The sequence below is a fragment of the Tachysurus fulvidraco genome, chromosome 15 (assembly GCF_022655615.1).
Source record: "Tachysurus fulvidraco isolate hzauxx_2018 chromosome 15, HZAU_PFXX_2.0, whole genome shotgun sequence".
Taxonomy (NCBI): domain Eukaryota; kingdom Metazoa; phylum Chordata; class Actinopteri; order Siluriformes; family Bagridae; genus Tachysurus; species Tachysurus fulvidraco.
In genome coordinates this window covers 19,552,556-19,572,555 of record NC_062532.1, presented here as the reverse complement: position 1 = coordinate 19,572,555, position 20,000 = coordinate 19,552,556, and the positions used below count along the sequence as shown (strand labels likewise).

At 38.3% G+C, this 20,000-nt stretch overlaps 1 protein-coding gene across 13 annotated transcripts in view; it reads right to left on the bottom strand.

The window, feature by feature from the left end:
* The window catches only part of si:ch211-278a6.1 (SRC kinase signaling inhibitor 1), a 160,554-nt gene that overhangs the window by 95,462 nt on the left and 45,092 nt on the right, over window positions 1-20,000 (bottom strand). For 5 of the 13 annotated variants that reach the window (XM_027161085.2, XM_047800835.1, XM_047800837.1 and 2 more), the window contains exon 1: window positions 6,574-6,974. The exons of 2 other annotated variants lie outside the window; for them this stretch is intronic. In XM_027161085.2, the coding sequence (XP_027016886.2) occupies window positions 6,574-6,601 (28 nt within the window). In that variant the 5' untranslated portion in view covers window positions 6,602-6,974. Of the gene's footprint in view, window positions 1-6,573; window positions 6,975-20,000 lie in introns of those variants that run through there. 6 more of the 13 variants (XM_047800836.1, XM_047800838.1, XM_047800839.1 and 3 more) reach the window with 4 other exon arrangements.

Sequence of the window (20,000 nt, the reverse complement as noted above, 5' to 3'; positions counted from 1 at the left end):
TGAGTGAGGGAGTGAGTGAATGAGGGAGTGAGTGAGGGAGTGAGTGAGTGAACGAGTGAGTGAGGGAGTGAGGGAGTGAGGGAGTGAGTGAGTGAATGTGTGAGTGAGGGAGTGAGTGAGTGAGTGAGTGAGTCATTGAGTGAGTGAGTGAGTGAATGAGTGAGTGAGGGAGTGAGTGAGTGAATGAGTGAGTGAGGGAGTGAGGGAGTCATTGAGTGAATGAGTGAGTGAATGAGTGAGTGAGGGAGTGAGTGAGTGAATGAGTGAGTGAGTGAGGGAGTGAGTGAGTGAGTGAATGAGTGAGTCAGTGAGTGAGTGAGCGAACAAGACAACATGGATACAGAGTTCAGAGCAAGATGCTGTCTGTCTGTGATGGGGTCAGCAGAGTGGTGCACAGGTGAAAGACCGGTGAAGCGAGAGAACTCTTACACTCTATTCATTCCATAAAGCAAAGTTTTGCTCTCGCTCTGACCCACACAGGTTCAAAGGAGCCACGAGATGTCATTCAAGCGTTCTTCCATTCGAAGCAATCAGAAATGACTCGGATTTCTTTGGAAATTTCTCCCTTGGTTCTCGGAGCTGCGTTGTGGATCCATTCAGAGCGAGATCACCGGTGTGATCCGTGAGAAAGCAGTGACCCGATGGAGCGACCGCTTTAACGTGACGTATTACAGCTACAAACAAAAAGAAATAATAACAGAAGGCTCATACAGCAGAGATGGAAACCATCCCGGAGCTGATGACTAGGGTTGTGAAATCGTCTGTAAACCAACACACGACAGTGACGTAGTAAATAAGAGTCCAGGTGCAGTGCAGGAGATCCAGGTGGAGGAGAGCTCACAGACACGGAGGAGGCAGAGGGCAGAAGATCTGACTGAGGACCTGGAGGTTACAGCATAGAGGAAGCTGTTCTTAGATCCTTTTTCATCCATCCATTTCTCACCAACTCTCTCTCTTGTCTTTCTTTAAAACTTTCTTTGTCTCGCTTTCTCTAACTGTCAGGACCCCCCCCCCCCCCCCCCACCCCGGTTTCCTGGTTTTGTCTGCGTTGTTTTTTATGTTATGTTTAATAAAATCATGTTTTTAGCTATACTTCCATTTAGGTCTGAATTTTATTACAACGACACCCCCATTTTGACACTAACTCTATAAAATTTGACACTAACTCTCTCTCTCTCTCTCTCTCTCTCTCTCTCTCTCTCTCTCTCTCTCTCTTTCTCTCTTTTTCTCTCCCCTATATTTGTCCTTCTGTCATTAAGGTCATTCTGCTTGTGTTCTCTCCTTATAGAAACACATCACACAGCTAGCTCTGTTTCTGTCCCCCACCTCTCTCTCTCTCTCTCTCTCTCTCTCTCTCTCTCTCTCTCTCTCTCACTCACACACACACACACACACACACACACACACACACACACACACACACACACACACACACACACACACACACACACACACACACACACACACACAGGCAGACAGCCAGTTTCCTCTCATATTTGTCCTTCTGTCATTAAGGTCACTCTGCTGGTGTTCTCTTCATATAGAAACACATCACTCATCTGGCTTGGTTTCTCTCTCTCTCTCTCTCTCTCTCTCTCTCTCTCTCTCTCTCTCTCTCTCTCACACACACACACACACACACACACTCACTCTCTCACTTTTTCTTTTCTGTCATTAAGGCCACTCTGCTTGTGTTCTCTCCATATAGAAACACAATATTTAGCTGACTCGGTTTCACACACACACACACACACACACACACACACACACACACACACACACACACACACACACACACACACACACACACACACACACAGAGCTCAACTGATTGTGGCAAGAGTCTGCTATTTTTATGGAGAAACGTTGTGTTCTCAGCAGAATAATCACGACCCGAGAGAACCACTTCTCATCTGCACGATTTTGTGTGTTTTCATCCTTCTTTCACCTCGTTTTGTGCACAAACCAACTGAAGGGGACAGAGAGGAGAAGGAACGAGCACGTCTGGCAAAACACTGAGCTATTTTACTCACAGATGTCTCATGAATATGGAACAGATTTGCTTAACAATCTCAAAGCATCACAGAGTGTTCATAAGGCATCATAGCATCATATAAACTGCATACATCAAGATTAATGTCAAGTTATTGTAACTCCACAGACATCATATACTGTATATGACTAGATCTATATATACGAAGATTTATCCTGCCATATAACAGTTATTAATCTGTTATTAACACTTTAGAGGCTGACTTAAAATTTGAACATTTGCATTTGAACTTAACGCACTTCTGGAGAACCAAGTAAAAGTTATAATTCCCAACATTAATAAAAACTAATTTTGGGTTAATTTTGAAGAAAAACGGCATGCATAAACCTGTCATATATGTGACATAAGACTACATCAAAATTCTATTAGCAGAACAATTCACCTTAAAGTTTAACGTATGATGTATGATCACTGCTTTCAAAATATAACAATCTTATGCTTAAATATGGAAAAGATATGATGGCTGTGTTACAATGCTTTATAACACAACCTTGTGGGTTATAATGCTTCCTACTCTGTCACTCATCTTACACATGATGGCTCAAAATTACCAAATTATACATGCCAGCTGTCAGTAGATGTGTATGCAGGGTAATGCCAGTTGTCATAAAAAGCTTATTTAGGTGTTACAAAGCCTTATAAAATACCTTAAGTGCTACATAGCACTACACATGGAGGTAATGCTATATTTGCCATATTTATATTTATGCATTCATATCATGTTATAACACATTTATAAGGCATTATACATTTTTAGTATAATTATATATTCATCCATTAAACATTATAAACTATTATTCTTAAGCCCTTTAAGTAATGTACAAGACACAGGATCAGGCTGTATTTAATACAGCAGGGTCATGCTGTATTATAATTAATTAGACATATGCATTATTATGTATTATTAGAATCCATCATAATGTGCTGTTGCGTGTTATAAAGTGTTTATAAGTATTATTTGTAATCTCTAAATAAGGTGATCTCTAAATAAAGTGATAGAGTTGTATAAAGCCGAAAATGTTATTATAGTTTTTAACAGATAAAAATAATACTGAATAATAAAGCTACTATAATGCAATTATTAACATGCATAAAGCTACAAACAATGAATAATTTTAACTAGAACTACTCAAAATGTTTCTTTGTAAGACATTATATTGCAAACTCTGTAATGCACTGTGACCATTTATAAGGCATAATTAACACCATGAAATGGGTCATACTTTCTATGAAGGCCATATGTATGACAAGATGAATAGTTTCATTATCTGTTATAATGCATGCATTCCTAGGAAATTGTTTACAATGCAATAATCTGTTAAAAAAACGTGTCAAGAATAATTCGAGCAATGCTCATAATGCATTTATAAGCATTATAAGCACTGTTTACAGAATGTTATAAACTGGGGCAGAATTTTGTCAGCATAAATATAAGTGCTTGGTTTCCATGTTAGGATTGTTATGGCACCTGTAATTATATTGTTCATGAACATTTAGAGCAATGTCTATGGTGCCTTATGAACGCATCATACTGTAACATGTCACATTCTGCAAAGCTGACCCCAACACCACAAACTTCCACTCTCAGATCAAATGTCTTTCTTCCATTGACATTAAGATTCATTTCCTTCAGAAACAGGAAGTGGGACAAGAATAAGTGAAAAGAGTTGTGATCAATGCCGTGATTCTCATGTCGGACACTCTGAGCTCTTAGGGGAGTCTTTTCTCAGCTATTTATCACCATGTCTGAGTGAAATGTTGATATTCCCATTGGTTTGTCACATCGTCACTGTCACTCTGTACTCACGTAGCCTATAATAGACAACGGAAAATAAAACACTTCAGCGTAATCACAGTTGAATACATTTTGGACATGAATGAATCACAGACTAGTGATTCATAGTTCACAGAGTGTGAATTAAAGAGCTGTCACTATGACTGACATCACTTCAGCGCTGGTGTCATCGCGCATTGTTTCTATTCCGTTCACCTCGCTTTCCTTATATGGTCGCTTCCTGTTCGGTTCCCACTTCAGCCATTTACTTTCAGATATTCTATACTGGTCTTTCAAGCTTTGTGCTTTATGGTCCACCTTTTTTTCTCTCATTCTTTCCACCTTTTTTTCTTCAATCCACATTTTTACCTGAAAAATATATATATATATGATCACGGCGTTCGAAATACAACGATCTAACGCCTTAAGTCACTATCACATACCGATGGCTGTGTTATAATGCTTTATAACACACCTGGTGTGTCATAATGCTTTCTAATCCTTCACTCGTCTTGCACAAGATGTCAATTTGACTCAAATTTAAAACCATTATAAGCATTAATGCCAGTGGTCATAAAGGGCTTATGTAGGTATCATAAAGCTTTAAGTGCTATAGAGCAGTGGTCCCCAACCCCCGGTACCGGTCAGTGGACCAAATGGTACCGGGCCGCCCAAGAAACATTAAATTATTTCCATTTTATTCACTGTGGTGTATTTCTCTCGGGTTTGTCCGACTTTCCATGGACTAGAGGTTAACTGAGAGACGTCACCTAAAGCCGCACCAATACCGCGCATGCGCAAAATATGATATCGGGCCGGGTTTAGGTGACGTCTGGAGCTGCGGCGTTGTAGCTTTGGTGGAGAGAGAAGGTGTGTATCGCTCTTCTCTCTGTTCACCGGTACTTTGTCATGTTTAACAGTGCTTGGTGTACGTGTATATTGTGTTTGCTCAAATTTAACCCACAGATTAGCAAAAATGAGCACGAAGCAGACGTCGTTAGAAAGTTAGAAACTCTGCCGGTGTTCTGGATTAAAGTCATGGCGGAATACCATGAGATTGTCACCACAGCACTTAAATCCCTATCGTCATTTCCGACATGCTATCTGTGTGAAGCGGGGATTTCTGCAGTGATGGCAACCGAAACAAAACAACGTTATAAACTGGACATAAGCAACACACTTCGGGTGTCATTGTCTCCTATTACCCCAGATGGAACCGTCTCGTTGTAAAGAAACAAGCTCAGGGTTCTCATTGATTTAGCGTTGTAGTGAGTTAAAAAGGCATGTTTAAATACAATTAAATTAAAATTATTAATTTTAATTTAATTGTATAGCCGCCACCCCCCACCCCCAGCGGGCCGCGGTAAAATGATCATTGACCAGTCCGTGGCGAAAAAAAGGTTGGGGACCACTGATGTAGAGCACTACACATGAATGCAAAATTCTCTTTGGCATATTAATATTTATATATGTTTTATAAATGCATTCATAACACATTATAACACTCTGAGATCTAAAATGCATTATACATCTTTTCAAATAGATGGATTGATTTTTAATCCGTTTATTTATTCATTTATTTCTTTGTTCATTTACGTATTTATTTCAGTCATTGGTATCTCTGTGGATATTGACTTATTTATTGCAGCGTTCAATAAGGTACATTGGATAAAAAACAAAAACAAAAAAGTCTAAAACACCTTTTTTGTCTCTTGCTAGTAACTTTTTTTTTTTTGCTAGCTAGTTAACATTTTCTTGCATCGCCTTCCCTGGATCTGTCGAGACAGAGGTCCCCTGATTTCAGTCTCCAGGACCTCCAGGTATGTGAGATCTTCAACACCACTCCAATTCATGTTTAAATTTTAATGCAGCTTTCACTTGTTTATCCCAGGATACTTTCCTAACAATTTTATTTGCCTCTATTTCCCAAAGTATAATTAAACTAGATAAATCAGTCTACATCGTCTTCCGTGCGATGAAGATTTTGGACCTCCACCGAGACGAGGCCGACTCTGTGAGAATCCTGAGACATCTACAGATCTACCAGCTCCAGTTAGACTCTGTGATACTAAAGAGAAGATCTGAACTCCATATGATCCTTACACCAATATGACATTTGTCATACTGTATATTTATAAATCACACCCTCCACTGTAACCCATATGAGGATGAGGTTCCCCTTTGAGTCCGGTTCCTCTCAACGTTTCTTCCTTTACCGATTCGAGGGAGTTTTTCCTCACCACTGCTGCCTGAGTCATCTCAGACTTGCTCATTGGGGATAAATACATACACATCGTGAACTATATATATATATATCTAATAATAATCTTGAATTTTTTATTGTATTAATTCTTTATATCATTCCTTATGTTTACCTTCTGCTCTATGTTTATGTTCTGTAAAGCTGCTTCGAGACAATGTCTATTGTAAAAAAGCGCTATACAAATAAACTTGAATTGAATTGAATTGAACATTAAATCACCAGCATGTAAATAACCAGGCAGGTACGAAGGATGCACAAAAGAACACTGTAAATTCTTCTTCATCCTGTGATCCTCATATCACCTGAAAAGTAAAAACAAGCTTTCGTACCGCATCCCAGCTAGATACTGTATCAAGCTTTCTGTTGAAAAAAAAAAAACGGTGTGTTTTCTATCTGGATTCATCTGTTCATTCTGAATAATAATAATATACTCACATTCCTTTACTCTCTCTCTTTATATATATATAAATAATCGAGACCAACCTGGTTCCTCAGGCTCCTCGGGTTCCATCAGTGCTCCCTTTACTCCTGCTAGATCCCATCACTCGTTGCCTATCTATATATCCATCTATCCATCCATCCATCCATCCATCCATCCATCCATCCATCCATCCATCCATCCAGCTATCCGTGTGTTCGAGCAGAGTTTAGAACAGTCCCTGACATCACATGCCTGTTGAAATGAATGAGCTGAGAGACAGACCGAAAGAGCGAAAGCCCTGGTGGGTGAGCTGGATAAGGATGGCTGCCAGTTCCTTTCGTCCTCCCACCCATCCTCTCTCTCTCTCTCTCTTGCGCTCACTCTGACAAGATTTCTCTCTCTTTGGTCCATCTTGAATACGTATAGTGAGCGTACAAGACAAAAAAGAAAAACTTCTTGTTACATGCCAATCCCAGTTACACAATGTGATACAAGGAAGAGTCCAGAAAGTATACTCATACAAGAAGATAAACAGGAGGGGTGTGTGTGTGTGTGTGTGTGTGTGTGTGTGTGTGTGTGTGTGTGTGTGTGTGTGTGTGTGTGTGTGTGTGTGTGTGTGTGTGTGTGTGTGTGTGCGCATTAGTGACAGAAGACGAGGTGTGGTTCACTCAGTAGGTGGATAACAAATCATCAGTAATCTCTAAACCTGGCTACCTGACGACCATGCTGAGAAAACACACACACACACACACACACACACACACACACACACACACACACACACACACACACACACACACACACACACACACAGACACATGTGCCATGGGCAGGTGATAATGATCCAGTTTTTTACAGGAGCTCCTTCTATTGGAAGGACCTGACTCAATTTTAATAAAAAATAAAGTATAAAATAAAACACTTGTTTCTAGAAACCGATTGGTTATCAGCATGATACTAAGAGAAAAAAATGTGTTTGTTTTGCACAATATTAACTATTTTTTTTAAATATATTTCTTTATTTTTATTTATTTAATTTATTTGGTGCAGTATGTGTTATTTTGAAGCATAACTAATGGTGTATATAAAAAATATTCTATAAAATGCAAACATTTTTTGAAGATGTGTTAGATTTAAGTTTAAACCTAGAATGAATTTTCTAGCTTTCTAGCTCTATTTTCTTCGGGATTGTCTTTGGGACGACGTTCGTTTTTAAAAGCCCAATAGAAATCGAATTAGATACAATTCAAATTAATTTTCTGAATGGATCTGTCGCATGTGAGAGTGCAGGGATCCTGTGTGTGTACATTCTTTTTTTTTTTTTTGGTTTGTCCCTGAAGAAGCCATGCCTGGAGCTGTTTTTCCCCCTCCTCCTCCTCCTCCTCTTCCTCCTCCACCCTGTGATCAGACAAAGTGTAGCTCCTTTCTACAGGGAAAACCCTTTAATGGTGTATAAAAGATGTGTGAAGTGTTTGAAAAGAAGCTGCCACAGAGACTCGAAATCCCAAATTCATACACACTCACACACTCACTGTGTGTGTGTGTGTGTGTGTGTGTGTGTGTGTGTGTGTGTGTGTGTGTGTGTGTGTGTGTGTGTGTGTGTGTGTGTGTGTGTGTGTGTGTGTGGTGCGTGTGGGTAAATATGTGTGTCTTTGTTTATTCCTCATATTACCTCTAAAGACAGTTAGGGAAAAACTTCACAGTTGTTCCACAGCACCTGTGTGTGTTTGTGCCTGTGTGTGTGTGTGTGTGTGTGTGTGTGTGTGTGTGTGTGTGTGTGTGTGTGTGTGTGTGTGTGTGTGTGTGTGTGTGTGTGTGTGTGTGTGTAGTGCGTGTGGGTAAGTGTGTTTATCTTTGTTTTTTCCTCATATTACCTCTAAAGATAGTGAGGCATAAACTTCACAGTTGTTCCACAGCATCAAATGTAGTCATAAATGGATAAAAAAAATGCCACAAATCAAAAGATTTAATTGATCAAATTCTGATGTTCTATATGGCGAATAAAACACTTGGGTACTTTCTGTTATTGGGAAATAATTTTCCCTACAAATCTTCCAGGAGATGAAGAATGCTTAAAGGGAAACATATTGTAACGTCACACACAAATAATGAAAATAAAACACACACACACACACACACACACACACACACACACACACACACACACACACACACACACACACACACACACACACACACACACACACACACACACACACACACATTTGTTCTTTGGAGCTAAATAAAGAATCCCAGAGTTCTATATGGAACCTTGGTGTAGTGATGTGCTACAGATGCATCGCTGTTCATCGCTACATCCTCAGGGTCACGACCTCAGCTCCACACAGCTCCCTTTAATAGGCTGCTGTCATGCTGCATTTTAATTGGCTGCTCAGTAATTAGTACGAGTCCAAGAGCTTTGTGTGTGTGTGTGTGTGTGTGTGTGTGTGTGTCACAGTACATATACACACACTTTAAACTTTAAGCAGTGTGATTTTAGGAGCATGTTAACATTTCTCTCACTTAATTGGCGTTTTCCTCCAAGCTGTGACACTAACAATCCAGAAAAATGGAAGACTTAAAAGAAAGCGGTGTCAAAATCTTCTACAATGAATAGTTCGTGGAGCTTTTAGTTAGTGTTCATACATTTCCTCACGAATTTATTCATGTGTAATGAGAAATGTGAAATCCAGTTAATTTTCTTTGAAAAGCTTTTTGGAGGCTGAGTAGAAGTAGAAGAAATGGATATGAATTATTCTCAAATGAAGCAGAAAGGAACACAAGGCAGTTGGATAGGTATTCATTCATTCATTCATTCATTCATTCATTTTTTATTCTTATTCTCGGGTCACGGGGAGCCTGTGCCTACCTCAGGCGTCATTGGGCATCGAGGCAGGATACACCCTGGACGGAGTGCCAACCCATCACAGGGCACACACACACTCTCATTCACTCACACACTACGGACAATTTTCCAGAGATACCAATCAACCTACCATGCATGTCCTTGGACCGGGGGAGGAAACCGGAGTACCCGGAGGAAACCCCCGAGGCACGGGGAGAACATGCAAACTCCACACACACAAGGCGGAGGCGGGAATCGAACCCCCACTTGTGTGTGTGGAGTTTGCATGTTCTCCTCGAGACAAAGACATGCATGGTAGGTTGATTGGCGTCTCTGGAAAATTGTCCGTAGTGTGTGAGTGAATGAGAGTGTGTGTGTGTGTGTGTGAGTGTGTGAGAGTGTGTGTGTGCGCCCTGTGATGGGTCGGCACTCCGTCCAGGGTGTATCCTGCCTCGATGCCCGATGACGCCTGAGATAGGCACAGGCTCCCCGTGACCCGAGAAGTTCGGATAAGCGGTAGAATGAATGAATGAATGAATGAATGAATGAATGAATGAATCCTTTTTTTGCCATCACGCCCACAGTGAAGCATGGTGGTGGTGGTAGCAGTAAGTCATGGAAACTGGGAAACTGGTCAGTCAGGAGTGACGGCTCATAAAATATAAAAAGAAAAAGCGTCGCCTCAGAGAAAACGTCGCCATAGCAGCGAATAGTTGAGCTTTCCAAATAAGAATACGAAAGAAGCGCGACTTGAACCGTAACGACCGTCAGAGCCACCGCTAGAGGAAATGACTCGAGAGCCAATCGGATTTGTGCAAAAGAAAATGAACAAGAAAGAAGAAAATGCGAAGTAAATAATTATTAAATAAAACTTAGTTTTCTTAGTTTTAACATTCACTTCCATTCCTATTTAAGCCATGTTTGGATTTTTTTCCCTCTTCTTCCATCACTGAGAATCTTCCGGTATAAATTACAAACCGTCTTCAACTCGAATCTCAGGCACTTATTTCTAGTCGTTTCTGCACAGATGTCTCTGAGATTTTACACACAGATGTTCCTTCATATTTAGGAACAAGCTGGTTGCTTAATTTTTAAACACTTCCAGCAATTACGACGAGAGACGCGCGCTGTGGTACTTACTGGAGGATCTTCTAAATAAATCTTTACTCTGAGACGAGACAGTTAAAAAAAATAATAAAAAAATAATAATAATAAAATGAAAGTGTAAATTTAAAGCGGGGGACACGGTGGCTTAGTGGTTAGCACGTTCGCCTCACACCTCCAGGGTCGGGGTTCGATTCCCGCCTCCGCCTTGTGTGTGCGGAGTTTGCATGTTCTCCCCGTGCCTTGGGGGTTTCCTCCGGGTACTCCGGTTTCCTCCCTAAGTCCAAAGACATGCATGGTAGGTTGATTGGCATCTCTGGGACATTGTCCGTAGTGTGTGAGTGAATGAGAGTGTGTGTGTGTGTGTGTGCCCTGTGATGGGTTGGCACTCCGTCCAGGGTGTATCCTGACACAAACTGTGTTTGTGATGATCTTATATCACTTCATATTATTTCTGGATGCTCTGGGATCAATAAAGTATCTATCTATCTATCTATCTATCTATCCAGCCACATATCTATCTATCTATCTATCTATCTATCTATCTATCTATCTATCTATCTATCTATCTATCTATCTATCTATCTATCTATCTATCTATCTATCTATCTATCCTGCTTTCTCTCTCCTGTAATTCTCTCTCTTCTTCTCCTTTTCTTCTCAGACTCTCTATCTATCTATCTATCTATCTATCTATCTATCTATCTATCTATCTATCTATCTATCTATCTATCTATCTATCTATCTATCCAGCCACATATCTATCCAGCCACATATCTATCTATCTATCTATCTATCTATCTATCTATCTATCTATCTATCTATCTATCTATCTATCTATCTATCTATCTATCTATCTATCTATCTATCCAGCCACATATCTATCTATCTATCTATCTATCTATCTATCTATCTATCTATCTATCTATCTATCTATCTATCTATCTATCTATCTATCCTGCTTTCTCTCTCCTGTAATTCTCTCTCTTCTTCTCCTTTTCTTCTCAGACTCTCTATCTATCTATCTATCTATCTATCTATCTATCTATCTATCTATCTATCTATCTATCTATCTATCTATCTATCTATCTATCTATCTATCCAGCCACATATCTATCCAGCCACATATCTATCTATCTATCTATCTATCTATCTATCTATCTATCTATCTATCTATCTATCTATCTATCTATCTATCTATCTATCTATTATTCAGCAGACTATCTATCAGGGAAAAAAACAGACATGTCTATAAAAAAAGACCAGCCTTGAGTTTGCTATAGAGCAAAAAAAAAATGAAAGTGAGCCAAAAGAGACAAACTTTGACTGACTGCGAAGGAAATAAACAGCACAGCTTGTCAGATCTGTTCTGTTTTTAATCCTCTCTCTCTTCCCTCTCATATTTAGAACAAGCTAACTCAAATCTCTGAAATGTTTAGGCCACAGTAGCAGCTCCACACGTCGAGATTCGAGGTCAGGTTACTATTTTTTTTTTTTTTGTATTGTGCTTTTAACAAAAAAGACATTGTCCAAAAGCAGCTTGATAGAAATCTGTCAGTTCAGGATATAAGTGTAAAAAAAAATCTAAACGTATGTCTAACGAGCGATCCACAGGTGACGGTGGTGAGGAAAAGATCGTATCCGTGAGACGATATGAGGTACGAAACCTTGAGATACAAAACTATGTATTATATAATCAGTTGTAATCATAGGCAGGAAATTGTTGCATGAAGTCTATCGTCTTCACTAATGGACACATCCAGTGAATCGTGTTGTTCTAAACATTCATCACAACTCACTACTGAATACTAAATTTTGAAACTTTGGTGCTCCGAACGTATCCTGGATCTTTATTATCTGACTTCAGTACACACAAGAGTCGCTTCCCGTTTCCTGCTGGAGAGACGTAATGATCCGTGTTCACATCACACACACACACACACACACAGGGTGCTAATCACCGTGATCTGTTAGTTAGGGTTAATTACAGAGTGTACGTTAGCAGCATGACTGCAGCTCGACTCCATGAACTCTTGTTGGCATCGCCGCCTGCGTCCTAATTAAAAAAACATCCGTTAGTTCTGTCCAGTAGTGCTTAAAGAACAAAGTGGCCCCTTTTTATTAGGATAATAGTGTGTGTGTGTGTGTGTGTGTGTGTGTGTGTGTGTGTGTGTGTGTGTGTGTGTGTGTGTGTGTGTGTGTAAACTTCTGTGAGATTTCCAACAGCTTACAAAAGACACAAGGGAGACACACAACACGCACACACACACACACACACACACACACACACACACACACACACACACACACACACACACACACACACACACACACACACACACCCTGCAGACGCCTTCCTCCGGTGCAGTGATGAATAATTGAACGAGCACAGCTCTACTCTGTGCAGTCAGGATTCACAAAACCAAACGACGACAAAAAAAACCAGTTTCCTGTCTGAGAGTAACAGCAAGCTGAAGCCCGGAGGCAAGAAAAGTCAAATCCTGGGGCAGTAAAGTCAAGGAGGTGTGTGATATAATGTAGTGTTTAAAGTGCTGCAGGAGTTGGATAAAAGGTTTTGACCTCATACTAAAAGCATGGTGTTAAGAAAAGTATGATTAATAAAAGAGAGAGAGAGAGAGAGAGAGAGAGAGAGAGAGAGAGAGAGAGAGAGAACTTGTTAAGAATGGAGATATATATTCTGCATCCCTTTTCCAGACAGCCAAAGGAAACAGTAGCTAAGGAAAGAGGAATGGAGGGATGAAGGGAAAGAGATGCGATGTCACAGATAGACGGATGAGGAGTGAAACAGATGACATAAGCAATAATCCATATCACAGCGATACCACACGGTTAAAAATAACATACGGTCATGACCTTGTCAGGGTGATACAGCAGTATAGATTAGGATTGAATGAAACACACACTCTATCTCTTTTCTTCTCCGTCTCCCTTGCTACTGTATGTCTTTCTCTCTTAACAGTCTTTTCCTTTATTTTTCTCTTTTGTTCGGTCTTTCTCTTTCTCTTTTTATTTATGTATTGCTCTCCGTCTATTTCTCTCTTTCCGTTTCTCTTTCTACCTATCTGTGCATTTTGTTCTCTGTCTAACTCCATCTCTCTTTTCCTCTATTTCTCTCTCTCTCTCTCCATTTGTCTATTTTTTCATTTTCTCTCTCTTCGTCTCTGTCCGTCTCACTTGTCGCCTGTTTCTCTCATGTCTATTTCTTCTTCTCTGCCTCTCTCCATCTCAGTCATCTTTCTGTTTGTTGTATGCGTTTTTTACATGTATGATGGAGGATACATGAAATATCGATGAGGAAGAGGAAGGAGGATGAAGAACAAGACACGGAAGAAAGAGTGATGATAGTGACATCGGTGATGCAATGGCGACAGGATTAGACTGATCACACATACAGCGCCTCACAGTGCCAGTTCACTGCACAGCTCACACATGCAGCAGAGATAAGACTAGCGCTGCGTCCGTGCTGCTAGAATGTGTGAGCTGTAATAATGCCATTTCCCTCATTTTGATGTTTGACGGAGGAAAAAACAAAGATGTTGCAGTCTGTTGTTTACTCTGTCAGAGCACATAGAGCTCATAAAAGCACTGACAACAGTGAGTAGTGCTAGTGACAGCAGACAATACTGAGTAGTGTTAGCAACACGCTAACCCGATGACAACACTGAGTCTTGTCAGTGACAAGCTAACCAGAAGACAATACTGAGTAGTATTAACAACAGCTCGTTAGCAGTCAAAACCGAGTTGTGTTAGCAACAAGCTAACTAGCAGACGGGACAGAGAAATGTTAACAAGAAGCTAGCAAGCAGACAATAGCAAGTAATAATAGCAACAAGATAATCATCAGTCAATAGCAATTTAGCAAAGAGCAAGCAGGAGACAATAATGAGTAATTTTAATAACGGGATAGTAAGCTGATAATAATTAGTCGTGTCTGCAGCAAAATAGCCAGAAAATGTTATTGACTAGTGTTAGCAACAGGCTAGTCAGCAGACAATAGCAAGTATTGTTTATCATAATTAGTACACAACAATGAGTGATGTTAACAACATGCTAGCAAGCCACAAATAGTGAGTAGTGCTAACAACAAGTAGCCAGCAAACAAAAATGAGTAATGTTAGCAACAAGCTAGTAAGTAAACAGTAGCGAGTAGTGTCAGCAACAAGCTAGCCATCACCCAACAAGAAGTAGTGTTAGCAACAAGCTAGTCAGCAAACAACAAAAAGTAGTGTTAGCAACAAACTAGCCATCACACAACAACGAGTAGTGTTATCAACATGCTAGCAAGCAGTAAAAAGCGAGTAGTTTTAGCAACAAGCTAGTCAGCAAGCATTGTTACTTGTAGCAGCAAGCTAGCCTGAAGGCCATAGCGAGTAGTCTCAGCAAGATGCTAGCAAGTTGTGTTAGCCACAAGCTAGTAATTTAACGTTAGTAAACTTTAACAATTTAAAGAAAATGGTTTTAATCTTTCACTGAAAATAATTGTTTTGATTTGCAAGGCTCTAAAATTAGGCTATCTACTATTCAACCATCCATTTAGTCATCCACCTATCTATCTATCTATCTATCTATCTATCTATCTATCTATCTATCTATCTATCTATCTATCTATCTATCTATCTATCTATCTATCTATCTATCCTTTGCTCATTCTCGATGAAGACAAATCCCAGGCTCAGGCTAAAAGACCAATCTGTAGATCTTACAATCCAGAACACTTTTATTGATTTTTTTTTTCTGACTAGAAGCTCTGCATCATCTCGGAAAAAAAAAGGAACAAAAAAGTAGAATCTGAATAATTCCTGCTTGGCTGATTTGAGGTGCTTTGTGTTTCTCTCAACTTCCATGAGCTCAGCTAATCAAACGGAGATGAACTGAATTATGCAAATGTCTGAATAAGACTTCCTGTTGTGTCTGTAATGTCTCGGGTTTGTTTTCTCTCTCTGAGTGCTGTTACGCTCGAGACAGCAAGGATACGCAAGAGACAAAGGACAACACAGCCCAGAAATGGTGCCTGGTTGCTGGGGTAGTTTTTCATTCTCTGTTAGCTCCAGTGAAATATTTGGATGCTTTTGACTTGACATTGTTTCAGGTTTTTTTTTTTTTATTATTCTTTAATTTCCACCAGATGGACAATCCGCAACGATGCTTCACAAATACATGGAACACAATAATAATGTAAGTCCTTGCATCATATTATTATTGTTATTGCATCATAACCTATAAGAGCCAACCATGTTTCATTTTCCACATGTGTTTGTTTATCAGAGATAATTTACTCGAGTCATATGACTTGACTCGAGTCAGACTTGAGACTTGCTTGAGAAATATTAAAAAAAGACTCGACTTGACTTTGACTTGACATTCATGACTTGAGACTTGACTCGGACTTGAGTTAAATGACTCGGAGATGGGGGACTCGAGTCAGGCTTAAGTCGCAAATTTGAGACTTGAGACTTGCTTGACAAATATTTAAAAAAGTCTCGACTTGACTTTGACTTGACTTTCATGACTTACTTGTGACTTGCACATGTGTGACTTACTCCCACCTCAGTTGTTTATTACACCAGTTAATACATCAGCATTGTGGAGAATTGTACAAAAGAAAAAAAGAAAAAATGCTGAGATTTACAGTACGATTAACTTGATGTCTTGAAACTAAAACTGTGAAAAATCAGTAAATCAGTAAAAAAAAATTGCTATTTTCTTTTGTTAAAGCTTATTTTTTTTATCAATGAAGATGAGAAATAAATATATTATTTCTTTTATTTTATTTAGTTTAATGAAATTAACAATTGTATTTATTTATTTATTTATTTAATTAATTTATTAATAAGGCATATATTTAGTGATTTTATTTATTTAAAGAAATACATTAAAATAAATGTAAATAAATTCATTTAGAATAATAGAAAATATTATTATAAATTAATTCATTTACATTAAAATGAATGTAAATAAATTCATTTATTTATTTATTTATTGTTTATGATATTTATTATAATAGAAAATATTATTATAAATTAATTCATTACTACATATTAGTCATTTATTACTGATTTTAAAAAAAATTATATATATATATATATATATATATATATATATATATATATATATATATATATATATATATATAATTTTAAATAAATAAATGTAAAGCTTATTTATTTATTCTTTTCTTTTCTATTTTCTATTTTTTCTATTTAAAGGCAGTCGTGAACTATAATAGTATAGTGGACTATAGTTTTGTACATAATTTTCATAGGGAAGAGAGACCCGCAAGCAGACTACGACACGGCACATAACCCGACTCTGAACACGTCTAACTTTCCCTGTCAAAACATTGATCCAGTGTTTACACATATTTCCCAGGAAGCATGACTCTAGATCTCATTAGATCGGTAGAGTCAATTCGGTGTCCTGTAGAGCGCTGAACAGTTTGAAGTCTATTAGCAGTAGATGTGTTAATCTGTAGCACCAGAGAAGCTTCATCGGTTCTAATGAACGGTGGGAAATTCCCATGAATGTAAGTCTCTATTCAGCAATTCACACCTTTAACCTCGTGAACCTCGTTAGGACAGAAATGTATTCATTTCTAAAGGTGTGAACTTGTATGGAAGGTCCTAGTGTCACTCTACAGTTCTGTATCCTGTTACCGCTCTAACACACTTGATTCCAAATAAAATGTGATTACGAAGCCGATTATGACCCGAGATTTTAACGTTACACCAGAGAAAATGTGTCATTTGCAGTCATGTGTTTTTCTGAGCCACCGTTTGTTTGTTTGTTTTTTCCGCTGAGGAGATCTTGAGTGATTTTACACAGGGTTGTTATTTGCAGGTTTAGAGCCAGAGGCCCTAAACACATCCCAGTTTAGAGCAGCGGTGTCACACTTGACCCTGTTCCTGGAGATTTACAGCCTTGCAGACTTTAGTTTCAGCTCAGCTGCCTCTAACAAGATTCTGTCGAAGATCAGGATAGGAACTCTGTACAGAAAGACTGCAGCTCCTTACAATTAACACACAATCTTATTTTATTTGGATTACAATTCTGTCATTAACATGTTGCTCTGAACTGAAACAAAGGCTTGTTAAACATCGCTTTTAAATAATTGAACTCAAGAACATTAAAGGTCGGGTGTCCGTTCATCAATGTTGACATTTGAAATGACCAAAACAACCACGCCCTTAACCCAAATGGGTCCCACCCCCGTTTTGATAGCTCCGCCCCACACATACACCAGACAAGTATAACCCAAGAATAACCCAGATAAGTATTATGGCGGAACCTGCAGGGTTTATTCATCAATAAATGAACTCAATGAGTAATACTATGATAATACAAATGTGTTTTTGTAGTACTGTGTGTTGTACCATGAAAGGTTTATCTCCGTTTCACGCGGAAGACGTTCGGTTCTCTCCAGCGCTGGAAAGCTGATCCTATATTAACACGTCCTATTTCTTTCCTTATCGTAAGCCTTTCTTCGCTTTCTTTCTTTGTTTTTATCTGCTATATCAATGGTTAAAACCACTTTCTGCTAATGTCACACATGCGCACTGAACGCTCTCTCCGCCCGTATTGACAAGACACGCCCCTTTCCGCTCATCGGCTACACGTTTGTATTGTTTTTGTTTTGTTTGGCGGCCCAACACAGTTTTCTGAAGCATTTCTCAAACAACGGAGACTCCACCTAGGGTTAGGGTTAGGGTTAGGGTTAGGGTTAGGGTTAGTTTGCAGTATGTTTTCATTTATCCAACATGATATGAAGGTGGATTTTCAAAACCTTGAATAAAATCAAAGTTTCACACCTAGGGTTAGCGAGAAACGTAATATTTCTATGCAAACTATATGTATGTTGTATTTTTATTAAATCACATATTCCCATTTTTCAGTGTATTTTTCCTACAATGCTATTTGACTACCTGGTGATCGATGTGCAGTCAGATGCAGCCATTGCTTCATCTCGATTAGTGATGCAGCAGCACTTTAGTGCAGCACTTTAAGCTGTCCAAGGTTCTCACCTCCTTAACACTGATATGTCAGTTCGAACAAGATATAATATATTAACCTGGGATCATTTCTTTATCTTTTTTTTTATAGAAGGTTACAGACGTGAGGCATTTATAGTGATGGCTAATAAAAGTTAATAGTGTTTTTAGGTCACACTGCTTCTCAGCTTCTAAAAAGAACGCCGACATTTAGAAGTCTAAACGGACAGCTCAGCTGCAGGAGTGCAGAAGCGCACTGCAGTAACGACTCGCACGCACACAATCCGCGGACAGGAGACCAAACGGACGAGCGTGAAGCACTGACAGCACCGCAGTGTGATGAGATAACGGCAGGGTGATGTGAACCGAGGCTAATGTGCCGTGCTCATCTTCTACTTTCAGCAGAGTGAAATACACGTTAGGAGGCAGAGCAGTGTGACTGGAGAAAGAGAGAGAGAGAGAGAGAGAGAGAGAGAGAGAGAGAGAGAGAGAGAGAGAATTTGTAAGAAATAGTTGGTGTGCTTCATGTGCTTGTCTGGTGTGACGAGACAGCCTTGGTGTTGGTGTGAAAGAATTACATTCAACCCTTTTCTGCTCAACACTGAAAAACCTCAGCCAGAATTTTCAACAGTGCTTATTGCGTATACTGCACTAAAAATCACACCATTGCATTTTCTATTGCTTGCACAAATCTCATAAGTAAAATAAGCTTGCACGAGGCTATAGGTCTCATAAGTAAAAAAAAAAAAAAAAGAAAAGAAAAAAAAAAAGAAGCACATTGTATATATATATATATATATATATATAGAGAGAGAGAGATATATTTCTAAATATTATATATTATGTAATAAATATTATGTTCATTTTTATTTGTATTAAATAAATACATTAATGAAAAGTTTCTGTGAATATTTTTTAAAAATAATAAATAAATAAATAAATATTCTATGTTTAGAATATGTTTATTATGCAATTTTTTAAAATGAAAAAAAAATTCGATGTTTATTTCTTATTTGTATTAAAGAAATGAATTCATAAAATACTCTATGTATATTTTTAGAAATGGACAAATATTCTGTCTGGTTTAATTTGTATTAAATAAATAAATAATTCATTAATTTAAAAAAACAATTGATGTATATTTTCAGAAATAAATAAATAAATGAATGAATTTAAAAAAAAAACTATTTTTATTGTACTAATTTTTATGAAAAGTTTTACATCAATCTCACAAATGATGTCCCAAATTGAGCATTTTGCTAAATTTCTGTAAAGAGAACACACAGCATTGCTACACAGCTCTCCACCTGGTCTTCACAACAGGTTTAAAAATGATCCACAGTTTATTTATTATTATTATTATTATTATTATTATTATTATTATTATTATTATTATTATTATTATTATTATTATTATTATTATCTCTGCTTATTTGGCTCCATGGCTTGTGTTTACTTCTCTCTCTCTTGACAGACTAACAGCATGGAATAAAACTAAACTATAAATGTTCAAACAAAACAATTGTCTAATGTC